Source organism: Colobus angolensis, unplaced genomic scaffold (assembly GCF_000951035.1).
Source record: "Colobus angolensis palliatus isolate OR3802 unplaced genomic scaffold, Cang.pa_1.0 Scaffold455, whole genome shotgun sequence".
NCBI classification, from domain to species: domain Eukaryota; kingdom Metazoa; phylum Chordata; class Mammalia; order Primates; family Cercopithecidae; genus Colobus; species Colobus angolensis.
This window is the reverse complement of record NW_012117988.1, coordinates 257,245-277,465: the sequence shown is the minus strand read 5'-3', so window position 1 is coordinate 277,465 and position 20,221 is coordinate 257,245. Positions and strand designations below refer to the sequence as shown.

Genomic DNA, 20,221 nt, shown 5'->3' with positions numbered 1-20,221 from the left:
TATATCTTTTAATTTTCACAGTAACCTTACAATAAAGGTAAGCACCATTATCCTTATTATTTTTTTCTTTTTTTCTTTTTTGTTTTGTTTTGTTTTTGTTTTTGTTTGAGACAGGGTCTCACTCTGTTGCCCAGGCTGGAGCACGGTGGTGCAATCATGGCTCACTGCAATCTTGACTTCCCCAAGCTCAGGTGATCCTCCCACCTCAGCCTTCCAAGTAGCTGGGACTACAGGCGTGCCCCGCTGGGCTAATTGGTGTATTTTTTGTAGAGATGAGTTTTGCCATGTTGCCCAGGCTGATCTCAAACTCCTGGGCTCCAGCAATCAGCCTGGCTCAGCTTCCCAAAGTTTAGGATTACAGACGTGAGTCACTGTGCCCAGCACCATCATCTTTAAAGAAGACAAAATTGATATTCATAAAAACTGTCTGTTCAAAGACATAGCCAGCTAAAGTCATTGCCAGGATTTGAATCCAGGTCTTTTGAAACTAGACCACAAAGTTTCCAGAAATAGATCTTTTCTGGAGCGGCACATGACAATGTACATAGGGATAGGTCTCTGTTTCTCCCATTTCCTCCCTGACCCCCTTAGGTGTATCCCAGAACTTCCTCTATTTTTTTTTTTTTTTCTTTAACTACCCAACTGTCTAAAGAGGCAATTTTAAGTAGGTGGTAAGAGGTTTGCAGTCAGCTTGGCTACTTACTGGTTCTGTGATCAGGATACAGCTTCAATCTCACTGTCTCTCCGTTTCCTTAAGTGTAAATTAGGGATAATAATAATGCCTATTCATAGGGTTGTGAAAACTAAAATAAACAGGAAGTCTTTAATAAATGCCATTGTTAATATTATATAATTAGAATTTTAGGCATCCTAAGATAGATTCTAGGTGACTGGTCTCTCTAGAATCTGACTCTCTAGTAAAACTTGCATCATAATATGATTCAAATGATGAACATGATGATAGCAGCAACCACTATATTCAGTACATGCTAATGCTAAATGTTTTTACATAAACTGTTTGAATTCTTGCAGCAACCCTACAAAAGCTGTGTGCTGTTAGCCACTGGGCTTTAGTGTCTCTAAATCTTGCCTGCTTTTGGTGTTAATTTTATCTATCCCCTGTCAAACTTAAACTTATAATCTTCTGAAAATTGAAACTGTATTTTCTAATTTCCAGTCTTCTAGCCCATTTTGTGTTCTCCGCCTTCCTGCAAAGATCTTTTGCAGTGGTTCCAGATGTCATACAAAAGTTCTCATGGTGCTAGGGCTAAAAATTTTTCAGACTTTGAGACTCAAATTCACTTAGTGGCTGAGAGTAAACAAGTCTATTGACAGTTACAGGATCCAACTTCCTTGAAATGGAACCTTTTTCCTTTAAAGTAAGATTTTTCCAAGAAAGGATTGACATACCCTGTTTCAAAGAAAAAGAAAGGGTAATTGGCAGTAACCTTTATCCCAGTATCCATTGAAGGTTCACAGTGATACCATATCAGCTGATATACACCCATGCTTTAAAAAGTAAAAGTACTTATCTCAGTATCCATTAAAGGTTCAGAGTGACATCATATCAGCTGATATACACCTATGCTTTAAAAAGTAAAAATACTTACATTTTTGACCTGCCTTAATTTTTTGTTTCAGCTATAATTTAAGCTTTATCTGTAGTTCTCGCCACATTCCCCATTCTTCTACCCTTGCCTGACTTAGATATTGTTTTTTTCAAATCACATCTTTCTTTAAGCCACAAAAATGAATATTTTCTAGCTAGTCTAAATATCTGGAAATAATATACCAAGTCTCTCACTGACTTGGAGAAGTTTCTCTTTCTTTTTAAAAAGTCAGTGTAATCAGTAGGCTATCATTATAAGATTTATAATCTTTATAAAATTAAATGGGTCAATTGAGCTTTTATCCTGTAATAATTTTACTTAACTATTTATTTTTAAAACTGCAGTAAGATTGGATCAACCCTGCCCAAGGTCTGACCAAAGAGTCTTCATCTTTGTCATTGTTGGGAATCCAAACTAGTTGGTACCAGTGTCCAGAAGGAACATTATTCTCTTTATTTCATAAAACATTTTTTAAAACTCTGTCTTTTCTTCCATGGACCATCAGTAGGTAATGTTTCAAACCATACCAAACAAATCCCACTCTTTTCTTTTACTCTTTCCATTCTTTCTCACCACTAACTTTCCTCTTCTGAATGATGGTGAATCATTATAGCTTTTTGCTGAAAACACCTGTGCATTGATCTATTGTAGCTGTTGCTGCTGCTGCAGTATATAAGGTTGCAGGTAATGCTTTCATTTTTAGAATTTTAGGTTATACATTTGATACTAGAATGTCTGCACTGATGACCAAAAGAATGAGCCTGTGAAATGCAAGAATGCAATTCAAACGACCATTGAAGAGCTAGAAGATTAGGAGGAGTAATAGTCCTGTGACAGACTTCTGTAGGGTTACACCTATTTGTACTGACTTCATTTGTGTTCAGAAATAACATGAGCATTCTAAGCTCTGAAACCATGCATATCTTTGAAGATTAAAATGAGGCAGCAATGTTTCTCCTAACTAATGTAACAAAATGCAGTGATATGACAGCTCAAAGTTGAGGAGTTGAATTCATTGGGGAAAAAAATAGAAAAGCTCTTCTCAGGCAGGAATCTCTTCCATTCTCGGGTTGTCTTGTGGGCAGAGATGGCACTTACTAAGTAGGCAGGGGTAAACAGTGCATAAGGGTTGATGGAATTTCATCTTAGGCACATCCTTTATTGGAGCCTAGAAAGCTCAGATGATGTTCATTTTATGATACACACATACATACACCCCTCTAAAATAAAAACTCAATCTACTTTAATTCAATATTTGGGAAGTGGAGGATGATTCCAAGGCCTATTTCAGCTATAAAGAGAACAATATAGTGGGAAAATGAGAAATCAGACTAGTCATTCTTTGATTCCGAAGAGGTGGAATTTCAGATAACACAGAGGAATGGAGCAGCTTATTTGAAAGAAAAGTTGGGCTGAAGTCTTGTCCTTTCAGGAGGCAGACATGTTACTTTAGGGTATCCCAGCTGCCTCAGTGAGTTGGCAGTGAGCTTACAGGTTGACAGAGTCCCCAAATAACTGAAGACAGGAGATCCACTTTGGTTCCTCTTTTGTGGTTTCACTGTGATGTAAAATGTTCATCATTCACTGTCGTTTACTCATTCATTCAGCAAACATTCAGTTAAGTCAGCTCTGTGCCGGGCAATGAAGATGACACTAAACTTCCTTCATGTGGGGTGTTTCTGGGGCATTTCTCTTATGGCCTTCCTATAGGAAATGAATCATCCTGCCAGCTGATCCTGCCAAAAGGAGTCCTCCACCCCACAGATAAGATATTGAACTGCTTTTCCTGCAACTGGTGTCACCTTCGGTCCCTCTCCTAACCCCCTCACCCTTCTGTACCACCAAGGTCTCTTAGAGGTGGGCCTGGCTAGAGAAGATGGATCTCTCAGGAGTGACTGGGAGAGTTGTTTTATTTCTTCCTTATCCCTGGAAAGGACTCTTTGATTTCTCAACTAATGAGGCAAAAGACATCAATAGGAAAAGAAAAATTAGAACTTTCCTTGCCAGTGTTGCTTAGCTACTTGTCAACATTCCCTTGCAGCCCAGCCGAATTCTCTCTGTATGTTTTTATAGTGCACATGTTTTATTGTTATAATTGATCTATTAGGCAGAAAATATGGAGAGCACATGGAACTTCTGTCAGTTTTGTGCTATTTATTTAGATTTCTGTTTTTCTCTTTCCAAAGACCTCACCCTTTATTGTCCTTTTTCACTCCTGATCTGAGTAATACTCTGAAGGAATCACATCAGTATGCATGTTGGTATATTGAACTTTATAGTATTAAAAACAAAAATCAATAACTAACCTCAAAACTACATACCAAATTGTGAATTCTTCATAGACAGGGACCACATTTTTATGAACTCTGTGTCCTTAGTGCCTAGCCCTGTGTCTGACACATGAAAAGCTTATAGTAAATGCTTATTGATCAAATGAACCATTGGCTTCAAATATTTATTAAGAACCAGCGTTGTCATGGGTGCAGTTCATAATATAAAATTTACTTTCAGTTTCTACCTAGAATGCAAACTTTATGACTTTTTTTTTTCCTGGAGTCTGAAACAGGACAGAAAATAACCACTGTGTTGTTGCTAGTGCTACAATTTATTCGGTCAAAGAAGCCTTTCTGCATGAGGCTGCAATAGCAGCAGCTGTCCTCCACCTGGCATTTACGAAAATGTATTCACTGGAGACCTCCTAGGTGCTGGGTGCTGGGCTATACAAGTCAGTCCAGATCAAAAGACCTGGTGGTTGTCACCATCTGTCAAGGCGATTGTATTCAAAACAGTATCTCTCTTTTTTTTTTCCTCAAACACACCCACACTCAACTGAAGACTGTTTATGAAACAATCTGTCGACAAAACAATAAATGAAAGTTTGTTTATTCATTCCTTACTCAATCAGCCAGGCAGCCCTCCAACCCAGCACTTCTCAGATCATATACTTTTGAGATTTTGTTAAAATGCACACTTAGAGCTACCAGGTTTGGGGTGAAGCCTAAGCATCTACATTTTTAACAGGCTCCCTTAGTTAGATCAGGCCTTGACGCTTTGAGTGCCATCCATGGACCAGTAGATTCAGCACCACCTGGGAGATTGTTAGACCAGTCTAATCAGAACCTGCATTTTAACAAGCTCCCCGAGTTCACATTGGCTGAGCACTACTCTGTTCGATTAGCCCACAGCATAAATTATAGGCAGGGGTCCCAAGGAGCCTTTGGGCTGGGAAAGTAAGTCTAGGTGCATTTACTGTTCCCTTTTTAATTTCAAAACTCTCGGGTTCCTGTGCCAACATGGCATCTGACACTCAGGAAAAGACACAGATGGGTGCCTCTTTGTTCAGTCATTCAGCGGCATGGTAAATCTGTTATCATCCATGCTGGATTGCCATTGTCTTTAAACATGGGGGGCCTACCTGATCAGCCTATTTCTTCTTAAGAAAACTTCATTTTAGGTTCAAAAGTTTCACCCAAAGAGACATCCTCATGTCTGACCATGTCAGAATCATTTACAAATTTGGATCAAGCACGAGGACATCTGAGTTTCTGTTTCCTTGTCTGTAAAATGGAGATAATACCACCTGTTCTAGTTTCCTTTCTAGTCTTGTTGTGAGGATCTTTGAAACATACATGTGCCAGAGCTTTGAAAACATAAAAATATTCATAAAACTTTAAAACTGCTTTAGTGAGAAACAAATCATTTATGTTTCAGTGCCAAACAGTTAAGGGTTTAACATTTAGCCTTACCATCCACCAACTTTGTGATTTCTGGCAAATTATTTTATCTAGTTGAACCTCAATTTTTTAAATATATAAAATGGTCATAAAAACTTCCACCATACAAGGTGTGGTGAGGATTAGAAATGTTAACAATATACATAAAGGATCTGGTGCATAGTAGGATTTCATAAATGGTGGTCAATATGCAGCATTAAGGGACTTGGATGAGGAAGAATCCTCCAAAGATGCCTTCTTTCTCAGGTAAGCCTGTTAAGTTGTGGCAAAAAAAGAGAGTGACTTTAAAGCTATTTGAAGTTTTGGATCAGTGTCCTTCCAGTTTAAGAGACTGTTATCAGGTCAAAGCAGGAGGATTGCCTGAGGACAGGAATTCAAGACCAGCCTAGGCAACAAAGTGAGACCCTGCCTCTACAAAATACAAGATAAAATACTTAGCCTGGCATTGTGGCATGTGCCTACAGTCCCAGCTATTCAGGAGACTGAGACAGGAAGATCACTTGAACCTGGGAGGGCGAGGCTGCGGTGAGCCATGATCATGCCACTGCACTCCAGCCTAGGCAACAGTGCAGTGGCATGGTCATGGCTCACTGCAGACTCGACCTCCCGGGTTCCACGGATCTTCCTGTCTCAAAAAAAAAAAAAAAAAAAAAAAGACATATCTTCAAATTGGTTATATGAGTATCTTTGGAAGAAAAATTCCCAAATTTCCAACAGCGTTTTAATATTTATTTAAATATTTGCGAGTGCTAGTCCATGCAAGGCTTTGTGATGAGGAGGATTTGCTGTGATTATTCGGTGTCATTCGCATGCTCCCATCAGAGGTGTCAGAGGGGCTTGTTGATGGCATCCACAAGAGGCCTGGCACAGGTACGGAGGAAGGTTTCCACAATGTTTTCCATGCAGGTAGACACTCGTGGCTGAGAGAAAACAGAAGGATTAGTGGCACCAAGGGTATGTATGGCTGTGAAAGGAAGTTGCTCTGAGGACTGTGGACATTGATGGTACCCTCGTTATCAGAATAACAGAAGAGCAAGTTTTATTTGTTCAAGATTTGAGGGGGCAGCTGTTCAGTGGTTACTGTTTTACTGTCAGCAATTAAGCATTTGAGACATAGAAGGATTATTGTCTATTTTTTAAAAAACAAGTCCTCACCATCCTTTCTCTGTGTTTCCAACCTCTAGCTCATCCTTTTATTTTGGAAATTTCCTTCAGGTTTCTTTAGCCTGTTTTCAGGCAAGCTAAGCCTTTAGGAAGGTATTCTTCAGGAAAAGAGATCACTCCATTCTTTCCCTAGACTTTGCAGAGTTTATGTGTAGATATCCTTACAGATCCTATTCCAGGGTACCCAGAAGTGTGATTTCACAGACTCTCTCCGGCAGAAAGTTTCATGTGACCTGCTTTTCCACATGGATCTCTTTGGTGGGGGGTGGGTCAATGGTCAATGTCCTGTGAATAGGAAAAAAATACCACCTTACGGATATGGCATTTCAGTGAAAACCTATTAGGAAGAGGGTGGGATTAAAAGGGAGGAAGTGAGCAGGCACAGAGCCAGAGGCCTTGGGACTAGGGGTGGGAGGCAGGGCATTTGGCTGCTTCACTAGTAATTCTGAGCCAAGAGCAGAGTTCATAAGGGGAAATCGGGATGTCTTATGTATATTGGCCTCAATAATTTAAGGTTGAAAGTATCATCAAGCCCTGTTTGAGTGTGGAATGGCAGAACCCCTTACAGGCAGGGAGAAAGCACTTAGTGGGATCATGCTCCAAGCCCATTTTAACAGATTCCGTGTTGGGCTCTTCTGAATCTGGCCACAGCTGTTGGCTTATTTTGTTGGGGCTTGACCTGTGAGTGGATCAGTTATCTCCTCTCTTTTTCAAGGCCACAGAACATAGCCTTCACCTCCAACCAATCTATACAGCAGTCTTTGGGGAATATGTGGATAGAAGCTCTGGGTAAAACAAGTTTGTAAACCAGTAGGAAAGACAAGTTGAAGTCCATTACTTTTTGGAATATGTGGCCATGTAGAGAAAGCATTTGCTAAGAGTCAACAAACTGAATTTCAATCTAACAGCACGCCCCCCTAGCTATGGGATCTTGTTAGGCAAGTAACTGTATCTCTTGGAGACCCAGGAAGAATGATACCCACTATAAATCTATTAGACCGATTATAAAACTATAAACCTCACCAGATTTTTGTGAGGATGAACAAGTTAGTGGCGAAGAGAGCATTGAAGACGTCAGAGCTGTGCCATCCAGTGTGGTAGCCGTGAGCGCCTTTTTAAGTTTAAATTCATTAAAATTAAATAAAATGTAGAATTCTGTTCCTTAGTCACATTAGCCACATTTCAAATGCTCAATAGCCACATGTGTCTAGTGGGTACCATATTGGACACCATAGATATAGAACATTTGCATTGTCATGGAAACAGAAAGTTCTGTTGGACAGTTCTGCCTCAAAGTGCTGTCTAAGATGTGAGATGAAAGGTATAAAGGATGGCACATTGGAAGGTGACAAATACTGTCATAGTTAGGAATGTTTGGCAAGAAACAGAACCAACTCAAGTTAGCTGAAATAAAATAAGGGCTTTGACTAATTCAGGAAGAGTGAATGGATCGCAAAAGGCATGAAGCACAGCTAGGCTTCAAAAGGAATTGGAACCAGTTTCTAGAAGATTATCAGGATTAGTTCTTCTCACTGTCTCTTTTTCTCTTGTCTTCCTCTCCCTGTGTTCACTTAGGCTTTTGTCTGTTTCTCCGTGTATTGGCAGCCACTTTCTCCACCTCCTCCTTTTTCTCCTCTTCCTCTGTGGCTCTGCAGAGCAGCTTTCTCAACTACACTATACACAGTCCAAACAAGATTCTACCAGTTTTCACCACTTCTCACCCAATGCCACATCACTAATGCCCAACCAAGACTGAGTCCTTTTTCCAAATTCCTAGGAGAGACATTCTTATTAGCCAGCGTGGTGTGATAGCCACCCCTCTTCCATCATCTGTATCTAGAAGGATGGGGGAAGTGTCCCCATGCCTACTTAATAGGGGCTGTTGGGGGGTGGCTCTCTAAAAACTAGCACATGTGGGATAGGATCAGGCCATTGATCAACATGTTCATCCTTAACACCTTGGAAAGGTCCACTAAGCCTATGATCACACAAAGAAGAGCCAGTAGAGATTTGACAAGGCCATAAACAAAACGAGTGTGGTGCCTTTTCTTCTTTAGTTATTTGCATGGTTTGCATCAACAGTACAGAGTCACAGGGCAGTGGCTTAACCACCATATCCATATACCTGGATGGAGAGTGGGCACAGCCAAGAACACAAGGTAGAAATCAGGTTGAAGACTCGTTTTTTAAAGGCAAACTGGGCACTCATGTGTTCCCTTTTCTCTTCTACCTTTAGGAAAGAACATGAGGTTCCCTTGGAAATCATTCAAGAGGAAGATGGAAGGGGCTGTTTAAAAGAGCTTAAAACCTACAGGCTGTAAGACTGGGGCCTGAGTGCTGGCAGTGGAAAACCCTGTTGGGCTGTGATCTCTCCCTAAAAAGTTCCAGGTGCCTTTTTGCTTCCTGCAAAAGAAAGGAAGCGAAAGAGAAGACCATGTCCATAGCCCTGAAGCAGGTATTCAACAAGGACAAGACCTTCCGGCCCAAGAGGAAATTTGAACCTGGCACACAGAGGTTTGAGCTGCACAAACGGGCTCAGGCATCCCTCAACTCGGGTGTGGACCTGAAGGCAGCTGTGCAGCTACCCAGTGGGGAGGACCAGAATGATTGGGTGGCGGTACATGTGGTGGACTTCTTCAATCGGATCAACCTCATCTATGGCACCATCTGTGAGTTCTGCACTGAGCAGACCTGCCCTGTGATGTCAGGGGGCCCCAAATATGAGTATCGGTGGCAGGACGACCTCAAGTATAAGAAGCCAACAGCGCTGCCAGCTCCCCAGTACATGAACCTTCTTATGGATTGGATTGAGGTTCAGATCAACAACGAGGAAATATTTCCAACATGCGTGGGTAAGTTCATTACCAGCTCTCAGCTTTTTGTCACCCTCACAACCCTCACTATGAAAATTTGCAGACTGCCTTTGAATGCTAGGTAGCACCTATGCGTTAATTCCATCACTCACATACCTGTAGTGAGTGATATATAAGAGCCTCATTGAAATGAAAAAAAAAAAAATTTGTGGACCACTTACATTTATTTTGTGGACTCCAGTGGTACACATACCACATGCTGGGGAACACTGACTTGGTGAAATGTCAGATGTGATTGTGTTGACTTTCTTAGGACTAGATGTCAGACTCAGTTATCTTGATAAGATTATTATTTTTTGGTTAATTGACTAAAGTTACTCTGATGGACTCTGATGCAGTTACTGGTATTTATAACTCAGGATTAAGAAATCCCAGTGTGAGAATTCATAGATTTGTTTGGGGATCAAACAAACTGGGGTTCAAATTCTGGGGAAAAAGAGATCCTGGAATTCTCCTCCCTCTTCTAATCCTAGGTTGTTAATTCCAGGCTGTGCTGTTTACTTTAACCCTTGTATAACTTCTGGATACACTTCGACACTTGAAATGCAATTTATTTTGTTTGCTTTGTGCTACGAGCTAAAACAATTCAAAAGGAAAGACCAGTCAGTCTTTTCTGTCTCTTACATTTCTTTATGATGCTGGTCGTTAGATTTTTCCATGCACTTTCAGACTGAATTTAGAATTCAGTGTTTTATGCTGTAGGCTCAATAGGAATCTGCAATCTCCTATTTGTGCTGTTGTAGCTCTAGTGCCTAGCATAATGCCCTGCAACCTTGTAGACACTCAGGAAATATTTGTGGAATGATTGAAAAAATACTTGTGCTATTGGAAAGTATGATTTAAAAGCCCTGAGATGGTTGGAGTACAAAAAACACACCGTTGAAATCACCTCTAGATTGGGGTAGGATGTGTCCCCACATAGCATATAGAAAGTTGAGAAGGAGGTGTATGGAAGTAATTAAGTTTATAGCAGAAAAAAAGTGTATAAATTGATTGATGCAGTATGTACATCTTGAAATATTCAGCACACAAACCAATTTGTCAGGATCCTGGTGTTGCTTTGACTTGTCCAGTTCCCTCATGCTTCTCTCTCTCCTACCCCTTCTTAACAGGAAGGAGGTAGGTTGTATGGCAGGGCAAATCTCCCAGTTCACAGCACAGGAGGAAGAAGGCAGGTTTCACAAACTCCCCTGGGCATAATATTAAGCACCTCAGAGTGGTGGAAATTTCTTAGGTTCATGTCTTTTGCTCTTTTCATTGACTGTCATAGGCTACTTTTGGAGCTCGAAGGATTTTTTCTTTTCCAAAAGCCTTACTAGCAACTGCCAATGCTCTGTGCTGAACGTGTAATAGCAATAAAGATAAATAAATGTAGGCAAGGATACCTCCTCTGTGTCCTTTCCCTTGTGTCTGCACCTGTATGCTTTGAATTCTGCATACTCCTCTTCTCTCTGCAATTGTGGCTACCCCATAGAATTGCTGACCAGAAATCACAGTACAAAGCCATGGTGTGTTACTTGAGAGGAAGTTTCTGGCTGTCTGGCTGCAAAACAGGACATCATAGGTGGTTTTAGGCTTTGCTTGGAAGAAATTAATGGATGCCTCTATATCCCCCTGAGTAATTGACTTTGCTTTATTTTTCTAGACATTTTCTTAGTCGTTCAGTATGCTTAGGGAACATGCTTACCTGGTCAGAATCCTCTGTTTCAGCTCTACCCCAAATATCCTCCACTGCATACTTGTATTTTGAGAAATCTTAAAGATTTCTTCCCCCAAGGAAAAAAAGTTTGGGAAATGCTGAGTGAAATTGATTTCTTTACCACAGGACTTTTAATATGCCAATGTGCATTATGAATTTCCAAGAAAAGAATAGTATGTGGTGGTTCCTAATTTGACACTGGTACCTTTTTTTTCAATTAATGAAAGACCATTAGTATCTTTTGGAAAATGTTAAGCTGTGTATATTGCAGTTGTCAAACTTTTGTTTATATCAGAATTATTTGGGCCTTCTGTTCAAAACACGAATTCCTTGATCCTCTCTTCCCCCTTAACAAGTAAATCAGAATCTCTTAGGTGAGACCTAAAAGCCTACACTTTTTAAAAAAGAAAACTGTAGTCACCACATTGTATAATTTATCTCTTGAGTTTACGCTTTCTATCTAACTGAAGTTTTGTATTTTTTGACCAACATCTCCCCAACGCCCTCTCAATACCTTCAGCCTCTGGTAATCACCATTCTAACTCTCTACTTCTATGAGATCAACCTTTTTAGATTCCACATATAAGAGAAACTGTGCAGTATTTGTTATTCTGTGCCAGGCTTATTTCACTTAACATATGTTCTCCAGGTTCATTTATGTCACAAATGACAGGATTTCCTTATTTTTTAAGGCTGAATAGTATTCCATTGTGTATATATATATTTTCTTTATTCATTCATATACCTGTTAGTCATTTGTATGTCTTCTTTTGAGAAATATCTCAGATCCTTTGCCCATTTTTAAATTGAGTTATTTGTTTTCTTACATTTGAGTTATTCGAGTTCTTTATGAACCTGTACTTTTAATAAGCATCCTCTATTTATTGTAACCACTCAGAAATTTTCATTCCCCCAGAAATGGTCTGTTTCTTACCACTCTGGTTTTATTCATGTTTTTTTCTTTTTCCATAATCACTCACTTCTCTGTCTAGTGAATTCTCATGTATCCTTTGAGGTTCAGCTCAGATACCATGTCCTCTGTGAAGGCTTTCATCCATTAGAATGCTAGCTCTTTAAATTATGCAGTATGTCTAATTCATCTGACTATCCCCCACTAAGTCTAGTCCTGGTAAATTTTAAGTTTTTGGATGGATGGATGGATGGATGGATGGATAGATGGAAAAATAATCTTTATAAAGGCCCAACACATATATGATTCTGGTGATCAGAGCAAAGTTAAACAAATGTTTCTGAATCCTTTTGTTTTTCATTCCTGGATATTTCCTGCACCTTGCTTCCATAGGGTTCCATTTTCTCTGTTTAACTTTTCCAAGGTGAAATGTTAGGGTCAGTACAAACCTTCACCATCCACCTTCACTATGAGGGTCTTCAACCTCCTGCTCACGTCTGTGATTTGCCCTCAGATGCTATTGTTGTGGTCTTTTGGAAGAACTCATTATTAGGAGCCACTTTCTCTGTTACACTCCATTTCCTCCTCTTTTTCCTCCCCCTGATTCCAGCCTACTTTTCTTCTTTTTGATCTTCGTGCTGTCATGAGTCATTATCATGGAAATAATCAAGATGTCTGTCAGGGTAAAGCAAAAGAAGAATTCTAAGCAAACAGGACCCTGGGTGAATGAGAAATGGAGAGTTCTGCTTAGAATTACAGCTTTGAATACTGGGCATATTTCTGTGTTTCTGCTTGGGAATTGGGAGGGGTTCAAACTTCATCTCCTCCCCACTGTGATCCAAGGAAATAGAACCGGAAAATACTGACAGATGTGAAAGCTTCATCCTTAGTTAGATATTAAAGGATATAAACAGCTGTTGATCTCTACCATTGAAACACTGAGGAAAGAAAGCTTTCATCTGTTCCTAGATTCAAGCTTAACTAGGCGACCCGTGCTATTTCAGAAGTCGAACTTTCTCAGATGGCAGAATACCAAACAGATGTGGATACCTTGTAAACCATAGTTTCCCTCACTCTCTCTTGAAACTTTCTGGCTTCTTTTGTTAAAAATCCAACAGTTGTCCCTGTGAAAGCCCTTAAAACAGCAGTAACTTCTGAAGCAAGGGCCACCTCCTTTTCAATTATATTTCTTTAACCATTTTTAGAGATCACAGCCAAGACAGTAAAATTGAAAGCCATGACTTAAAAAATTATATTGCCTGACTAATTACAGTAATTTTTATGGTCCAGCCCCCAGCTTCCGTATTTTTCTGTTTTATAATAGGATTTAATATTTTAGACCTGATAGAAAAAAGCCAGTAGCAAACTTAGAGGTCCTCCAAATCATGGGTTTTTTAAAAGTCTTTGAAAAGAAGAAATAAGAACATGTATAAAACAATTACATGATCTCACTTACCTCTGGGGTTTCAGAATAAGTGGGTGTCAGGACAGGAAAGAACAAGGAAAGCAAGGGAGGGAACTGAGGGAGGGAATTCACATCTATTGAGCCTCCTAAATACCAGGCTCTGTGCCTGCTACTGTTAATGTTTCTTAATTCTTACAACCCAGTAAAGTAAAAATGAAGTTAATATCCCATTTTACCAGTGAAGATGCTGACATTTAAACAAGCTGAAGGGCTTTCCCTAGGTTGTACAGCTAATACATATTTAGGAGTCAGGGTTTGAGCTCATGAGTATCTGGCCAGAAATCTATGCCTTTGTCCTATGCTACCATTCATAGCATGTATTATTATTTCACAGATTCCCCTTCACATGATAAAGGCTTTTCAATGAATGGTTTTAGGAGGTTGTTTAGGATGGAGAAAATTTCATAAGACCTGTTTTGTTTTTGTTTTTTTTGGCTAGAACTTTTAGATAAAGGATTCTTTTTCTGACTATTATTATTTTTTAATTATCACTAAAATGCCTGAGGGCTGTGTCTAGGTACCGTAAATAGTCCCGTGTTCCATTCTAAGACCCGGCAGCAGATGACTTAGCCTCATGAAAACCCTCTGCTGGCCCATAACTCCCTGGTAATGCCATTTTTTATTAATTTATTCTTTCAATGAGTGTTTACTGAGCACCTATTTTAGGTTCCAAGAGAGAGCAAAGCAGGCAGAGCCTCTGTTCTCAAGCAGTTTACATAATGTCCAGAATGTCTATTTGCTCTAAATTGACTCTGTACATATTTCTAAAATGAGTAGTCTGTTCAGTGGTCAAGTGCATTGTGGAAATAGTTGCATCCCTTTGGCAACCTTTCCCGTGAGACTACAGCTGAGTCTCATCCTCCCTCACATGCTGTGGCAAGGGATCTGAGAATATAAAAACGTGTCAACCATAGGGATAATCTTCTCAGACATGGGATGTTGGGGAGTTGAGTTTATGATTAGCCTTTACATTTTAAGTTTTTTGTTTGTTTGTTTTTTAATTTTTGAGACAGAGTCTCGCTCTGTTGCCCAGGCCGGAGTGCAATGGCACCATCTCGGCTCACTGCAACCTCTGCCTCCCAGGTTCAAGTGATTCTCCTGTCTCAGCCCGCTGAGTAGCTGGGCTTATAGGCACCTGCCATCATGCCTTGTTGATTTTTATATTTTTTTAGTAGAGATGGGGTTTCGCCATCTTGACCAGGCTGGTCTCGAACTCCTGACCTCAGGTGATCCACCCGCCTTGACCTCCCAAAGTGCTGGGATTACAGACGTAAGCAACAGCTCCCAGCCAAGTTTTTATTTTCTATTGTATGTCTCTCATATGTTTTTTGTTTTGATGGAAATCTTTATAATGCTGCCTAGACAGAATAGGCATCAACAAAATATATTTACAGTATGGTGGCACTAGTACTGGACTTGTAGATAGACTTGGGTTTAATCAATTAGCTCTGTCACTTACAAGCTGCTATGTGACTTTACCTCTAAGTTTCCATGCATTTGTAAACTAAGGGTTATAATTCTGACCTCCACAGGACTGTTATAAGGATTAAATGAGGCAGTATGAATAAAAACAACCATCCCAGAGCCTGAGACATAAGAGTTGCTGAAAAATACATGTTAGTTGTCTCTCTCTCTCAGTATACATTTCCTTTTAACTGCCAACCAAAAGTCTTGGAAACTATTAGACAATTTTTGAACCATATCCTCAGGAAAATAAAATATGCTTTAAAAGACTCAACAAGATTTTTAAAAATCATCAGTCTTCATTGCTGAATCACTCTGTGATGAGGATTATCAATACTTCAGGTTGACATCTCTCAGAGTCTTTAGAAAATTCCAATATTTCTTTAGGCTCCTGGCTTCACAGATGAGCATCTAACTCTAGAGAGACATCTACTAGGAAGTGTCTTCTCACTTGATTTCCAGGAGACTGAATAGTAAACCTGCTCATGTCCAGTGTCAAACCAGCTAACCTCAGCAGAAGGTAGGAACAACCCGTTCCTACCCAGGAGAACTGGGGAGATAGCCTATTAGTCACAGCTGGGATAAGCTACTCATTAAAATAATGTTGGGCAAGGTTACCTAGATTTGATCCTTCAAGAGGGTGGGAAAAGTGTTTGCAGACTACTCACTGCAATAATGGAGCCCCATAATACCCTAATGCACTGGCAAGTTTTTCCAAGATTCTGGAAACACAATTCACCTGTGGGATCTAGTAAACTGGCTCCCTAAGAATTTACCAGTTGAGAAGGCATACCAATAAAGCTGCCATTTTCTGAATGCTTGCTACCTTAAACACTTTATCTGCTGACATGTTTTGGCTGTGTCCCACCCCAAATCTCATCTTGAATTGTAGCTCCCATAATTCCCACGCATTGTGGGAGGGACCCAGTGGGAGATAATTGAATCACAGGGTCAGTTTCCCCCATACTGTTCTCATGGGTAGTGAATGAGTCTCACAAGATCTGATGGTTTTACAAGGGAAACCCCTTTCACTTGGTTCTCATTCTCCCTTGTCTGCTGCCATGGAAGATGTGCCTTTTGCTTTCCACCATGATTGTGAGCCCTCCCCAGCCTCCTCACCCCAGTGAGTCCATTAAACCTCTTTTTCTTTATAAGTTACCCACTCTTGGCGATATCTTTATCAGCAGAATGAAAACAGACTAATACACCTGCATTATGTCATTTAATCTGTAAAATAACCCTGTAAGGCAGGTAGTATAATTTCCATTTCACAGATGAGAAAACTAAGACTCAAAAGGATTAAGTAACTGGCCCAGGGTCACACAGGCAGAACTGAGTTTCAGACCCAAGGTGTCCCAACTCCAAAACCCACGCTCTCAATGACTCCAACATCTCATGTCTGTGGTGTTCTTACCCCAGACTCAACCTCACTCTTGGCTTGCCCTGCCTGTTGCAATACATGTTAAATCCTCTCCAAGGAATGCCGTGAGACAAAACCACCACAATGGGGGACTTGAAAATAGCCAGGGCCCTGCACCTGATGCAAACTCTACTGGGCCCTTACTGGTAGGAAATCTAAGATTCTGTTCCTTTTAAGAACTTGCCTCCTCTAGATTCTGATGCTACCCAAGTTTATTCAGTTGTCTATTTGTGGAAAACATGCAGAGACAGCTGAATCCACTCCCTGCACCCCACTGACTGCTCGAGAATTGATGGTCTATTATGATGGTCACAGTTCCCCACCACAACTTTGTGAACCCAATACTGCAATGACTTGGTGGCTGAATTAATGAGAACAGTGTCAAATAACCACCCCTGCTGAACAAATCCCAAGAGATACCTCTGTAAAGGGCCTCCAGAATGCAAAGAAGTAGAAACGAAGGGGAGTAAAGGCAGGAGGCCCTTAGAGCGCCTGAAGACTGCTCTGTAAGTTACGGCTAATTACCTGCTGTCCTGACCTGCACTGGATTCTCCGTTACCTGTGCTATGTAATTTTAATGGGCTGTATCTCAGGTGACAGGTTGTTACATCTCAGCACCAGCTGGGAAGGGAAATGGGATATGTGATATTCAGTGGAAGCCAGAGATTATAAACAAAGGCCATAATAGGATGGGGATGAGGTGGGGATGGGGACATCTGCTGCTTTTATTCCACTGATCATTGGTCATTTGTAGCCATGGCATCCTTCCTTAGTCAACGAAGCCTGTACTGTGGAGGTCAGTAGAGCTTGGAGAGGCATGCTGTCTAAGTGCCAAGCTTTAAGGAGTGTATCGGCAGGGCCCCGACACCAGGGGGCTTCTTTCTGCCCTCCCCACCAGTGCTCTGCCTCCCGTCTAGATAGAGAGTATACAGATACTTATATAATGTCATTTTGCCAGAACGCCAAATTATTAGCCTGCCTTACACCCCCATGTGTGGAAAGTGATTCACAAACTTTTCCTTCAACAAACCTTTGTAGGCATAAGGACGTGTGTTATCTGCAAAGGTCTCTGCAGACAGGACCTTTTGGGTGTTATATCTTAAAAAAAACTCCATGCTAATTTCCTATCTTAATGAATAATTCTATCCATATTTTCTTTCACATAATCATATTTTCCCCTTAATAAGTGGGATGCTCTGGGAAGAACAGCTAGTTTGGGAAGGGGATGGAGTAGTTAAAAGGAACAGAAGTATTAGTTTCTGTTAGACCTGAGTTTGAATCCTGATGATGACTTTTACCAGTGTATTTTTAGTCTCTCTGAGCCTGTCTTCTCATCTGTAAAATGCATATACAGGTACCTGCTTCATGGGATTGTTAAGAATATAAAATAATAAGCTACGTGTGAAGCCCCGACACAATGCTAGGACATAGAGCAGTAAGCTTTAAACATTAGTTCCCTCAGTATCATAGCCTCAGTGTGATACAATAGATTCATCAGGTAAATCAAGATTAGAAGGGAAAGAACTAAGGATCAAAAGTCCATAATTATCTCAAGCATTTTGCTGTGGAGTTGACCATCCATGTTCCCTTCATCTTTTGCTACATCTTGTGGAACAAATGGAAGGAAAGGTAGACATTCATGGGATGAGATTGGCGTTGCTTGGCCTTGACAGCTAGAGTCAGGAAGGAGTTCCTAATAGCACTTTAGAAGGCATTTCACAGGCATAGCACAAGTGGCCTGCACAAAGCCAGTTCCATCTTCTTTCTGCTGCAGGATGCAGCACCCAGCATAACATTCGGTACAAAGTAGACACATGGTGAACTATTACTATAGTGCAAGTGTAAATGAATTGACGGATGCCACATAGTTCATATTAAAAAAACAGATATATTCCCCAAAATTGGGAGGCAGTTAAATTTTTTGTCACTTGGCTAATATTTTTATTTCTCTGAGAGTTCAATATTTAAAGAAAACTTGACAAAGAGTCCTTTTATTATGTGAATATTTCCTTAGTGATGTGTCTAACTGATCCTTAGTTCAGGCCTTTGGTGATGAAAACATTTGTCTTCACAGAGACACAAGTCAGAGTTGCTAGTTTTTTCTCAGGAAAAGAAATAGCCATTATTCAAAAGCAGCAATAGGCTTTTGGTGTTTCTACATCATCCAGCGCCCAGGTCGTCAGGACTGGAGAGCAGCGATGAATTAAGAGAGAAGCTCCAGCCAAGAGTCAGGTGTTCATTTTGTTGCCCACCACCTGGGTCATATCCCTTGACAATCTGCTGGCAATGGCAGGCTCCTGCTTATCCTCTGGTGCAGCTGAAGTGATGGCACCCTAATGCCTGATGTGACAGCACAGCGGGGCCTCAGTGTCTGGGGACCACTGAGAATTACTTGTGGATCACTTTCTTCAATATCTCCTGATTGCTTGACCCAGCCAGGGAATTCTACTACAGTTACCAGGAAGAAAAGAAGTGGTTAAATATTGGGGACTTACCTATTATGGCCCTCAGATAAGCCATTCATATTTGACATCCCAACGTGGAGAAGAAAAAGCCTGTAGCCAAGGGCATTTGTCTTCCCATGTTTTTGAAGAGAAATGTGAGCAAATGTGTCAATGAGGTACCAGAGTCCCTAGAAACTACCTGTGGGCAGTAGCTGTCAAGGCACATGGGATGACTGCTGGCTTTATTTCTGTTTTCCAGAAATAGTGTAAAGTCTCAGAGCTCATCTTCAGTTCTGATTTAAATCTGCTCCTCTCCTTATGTAAGCTCTCCCTGTGTAAGTTTGGCAAACACTGAACTTCTCTGAGACTATCTCCCCATCTAGAAGGTGATGTGAGAAAAATAATAACACCTGCTTTGCAAGGTTATCAGAATTAAGTGACACAATGCACATAAAGTGCTTAGTATGTTCTTGGTAGAGAATTAAATGCTGAAAAAATTTTAGCACAATTTCCCTTTTCAAAGTGATATAAAAAGGAAAAACCTCTAATTTGTTACAGCTTTTACTGCTTGATTACATATAATTTTGCCTTCAGTACCTTTGCACCTTTATTTTCCAGCTGAAGAAAAACTTGAGAGAAGCTATTGGTCATGTCATAGTCCAGTGATCTCAGAAAAGAAATAATTTTTTACATGCATTAGAATATCAGTTGATCACAATTTGAATACCAACTAGGAGTGACACATTCCATTTTTTAAATAAGGTGGCAATTCCAAGGCTTAGAATACAGTAATAATTTTATTAACTAGCATTTATTACTTATTCTGGGTCAAGCAATATGCTAGGTCTTTTATTATATATTTTTTTCTAATCCTCACAGCAGTCCTGGTTAACCATCATTATTATTATCCCTATTTTCGAATGAGGAAACTGAGATAAATTTCTTCTTTCACAGTCACCCTCATATTAAGTGGTTGATCCAGGTTTAGAATCCAGACTTGCCTACTACAAAGCTACAGAGTTTTTAAAGCTGCATTTGATGAAATTATAACCTTTCCTCTCTCTAAAAAAAAATAACTTAAAAACAAGATGAAAGTAGTGGCTATAATTCCCTGTTTTCTAGAAATGATAAAGATTAAATTGGGATAAAGCATTTCTTTTCAAGTTGAAAAATTTAGGCCCACTTTTTCATATATGTACATATTTAAAGTACAGATGTACTTGTGAAGATACCTTTATGATTAACTTGAAACAATTTACTGCCTTCCCTTCTAATACCCCAGCTCCATTTACAAATGACATCTGAAGAGGTGGAAGAAAGCAGGTTGATGTGGGGTATTTTATCTCCTTCTTTCCTTCCTTCCCTCCCTCCCTCCTTCCTTCCTTCCTTCCTTCCTTCCTTCCTTTCTTTCCTTCTTTCTTTCTTCTTTCTCTCTCTT

At 40.2% G+C, this 20,221-nt stretch overlaps 1 protein-coding gene across 1 annotated transcript in view; it reads left to right on the top strand.

The window, feature by feature from the left end:
• MOB3B (MOB kinase activator 3B) overlaps positions 1–20,221 on the top strand; it is a 208,466-nt gene that overhangs the window by 67,024 nt on the left and 121,221 nt on the right. The window contains exon 2 of the mRNA XM_011958012.1: positions 8,745–9,360. Coding sequence (XP_011813402.1) covers positions 8,943–9,360 — 418 coding nt within the window. The 5' untranslated portion in view covers positions 8,745–8,942. The remainder of the gene's footprint in view (positions 1–8,744; positions 9,361–20,221) is intronic.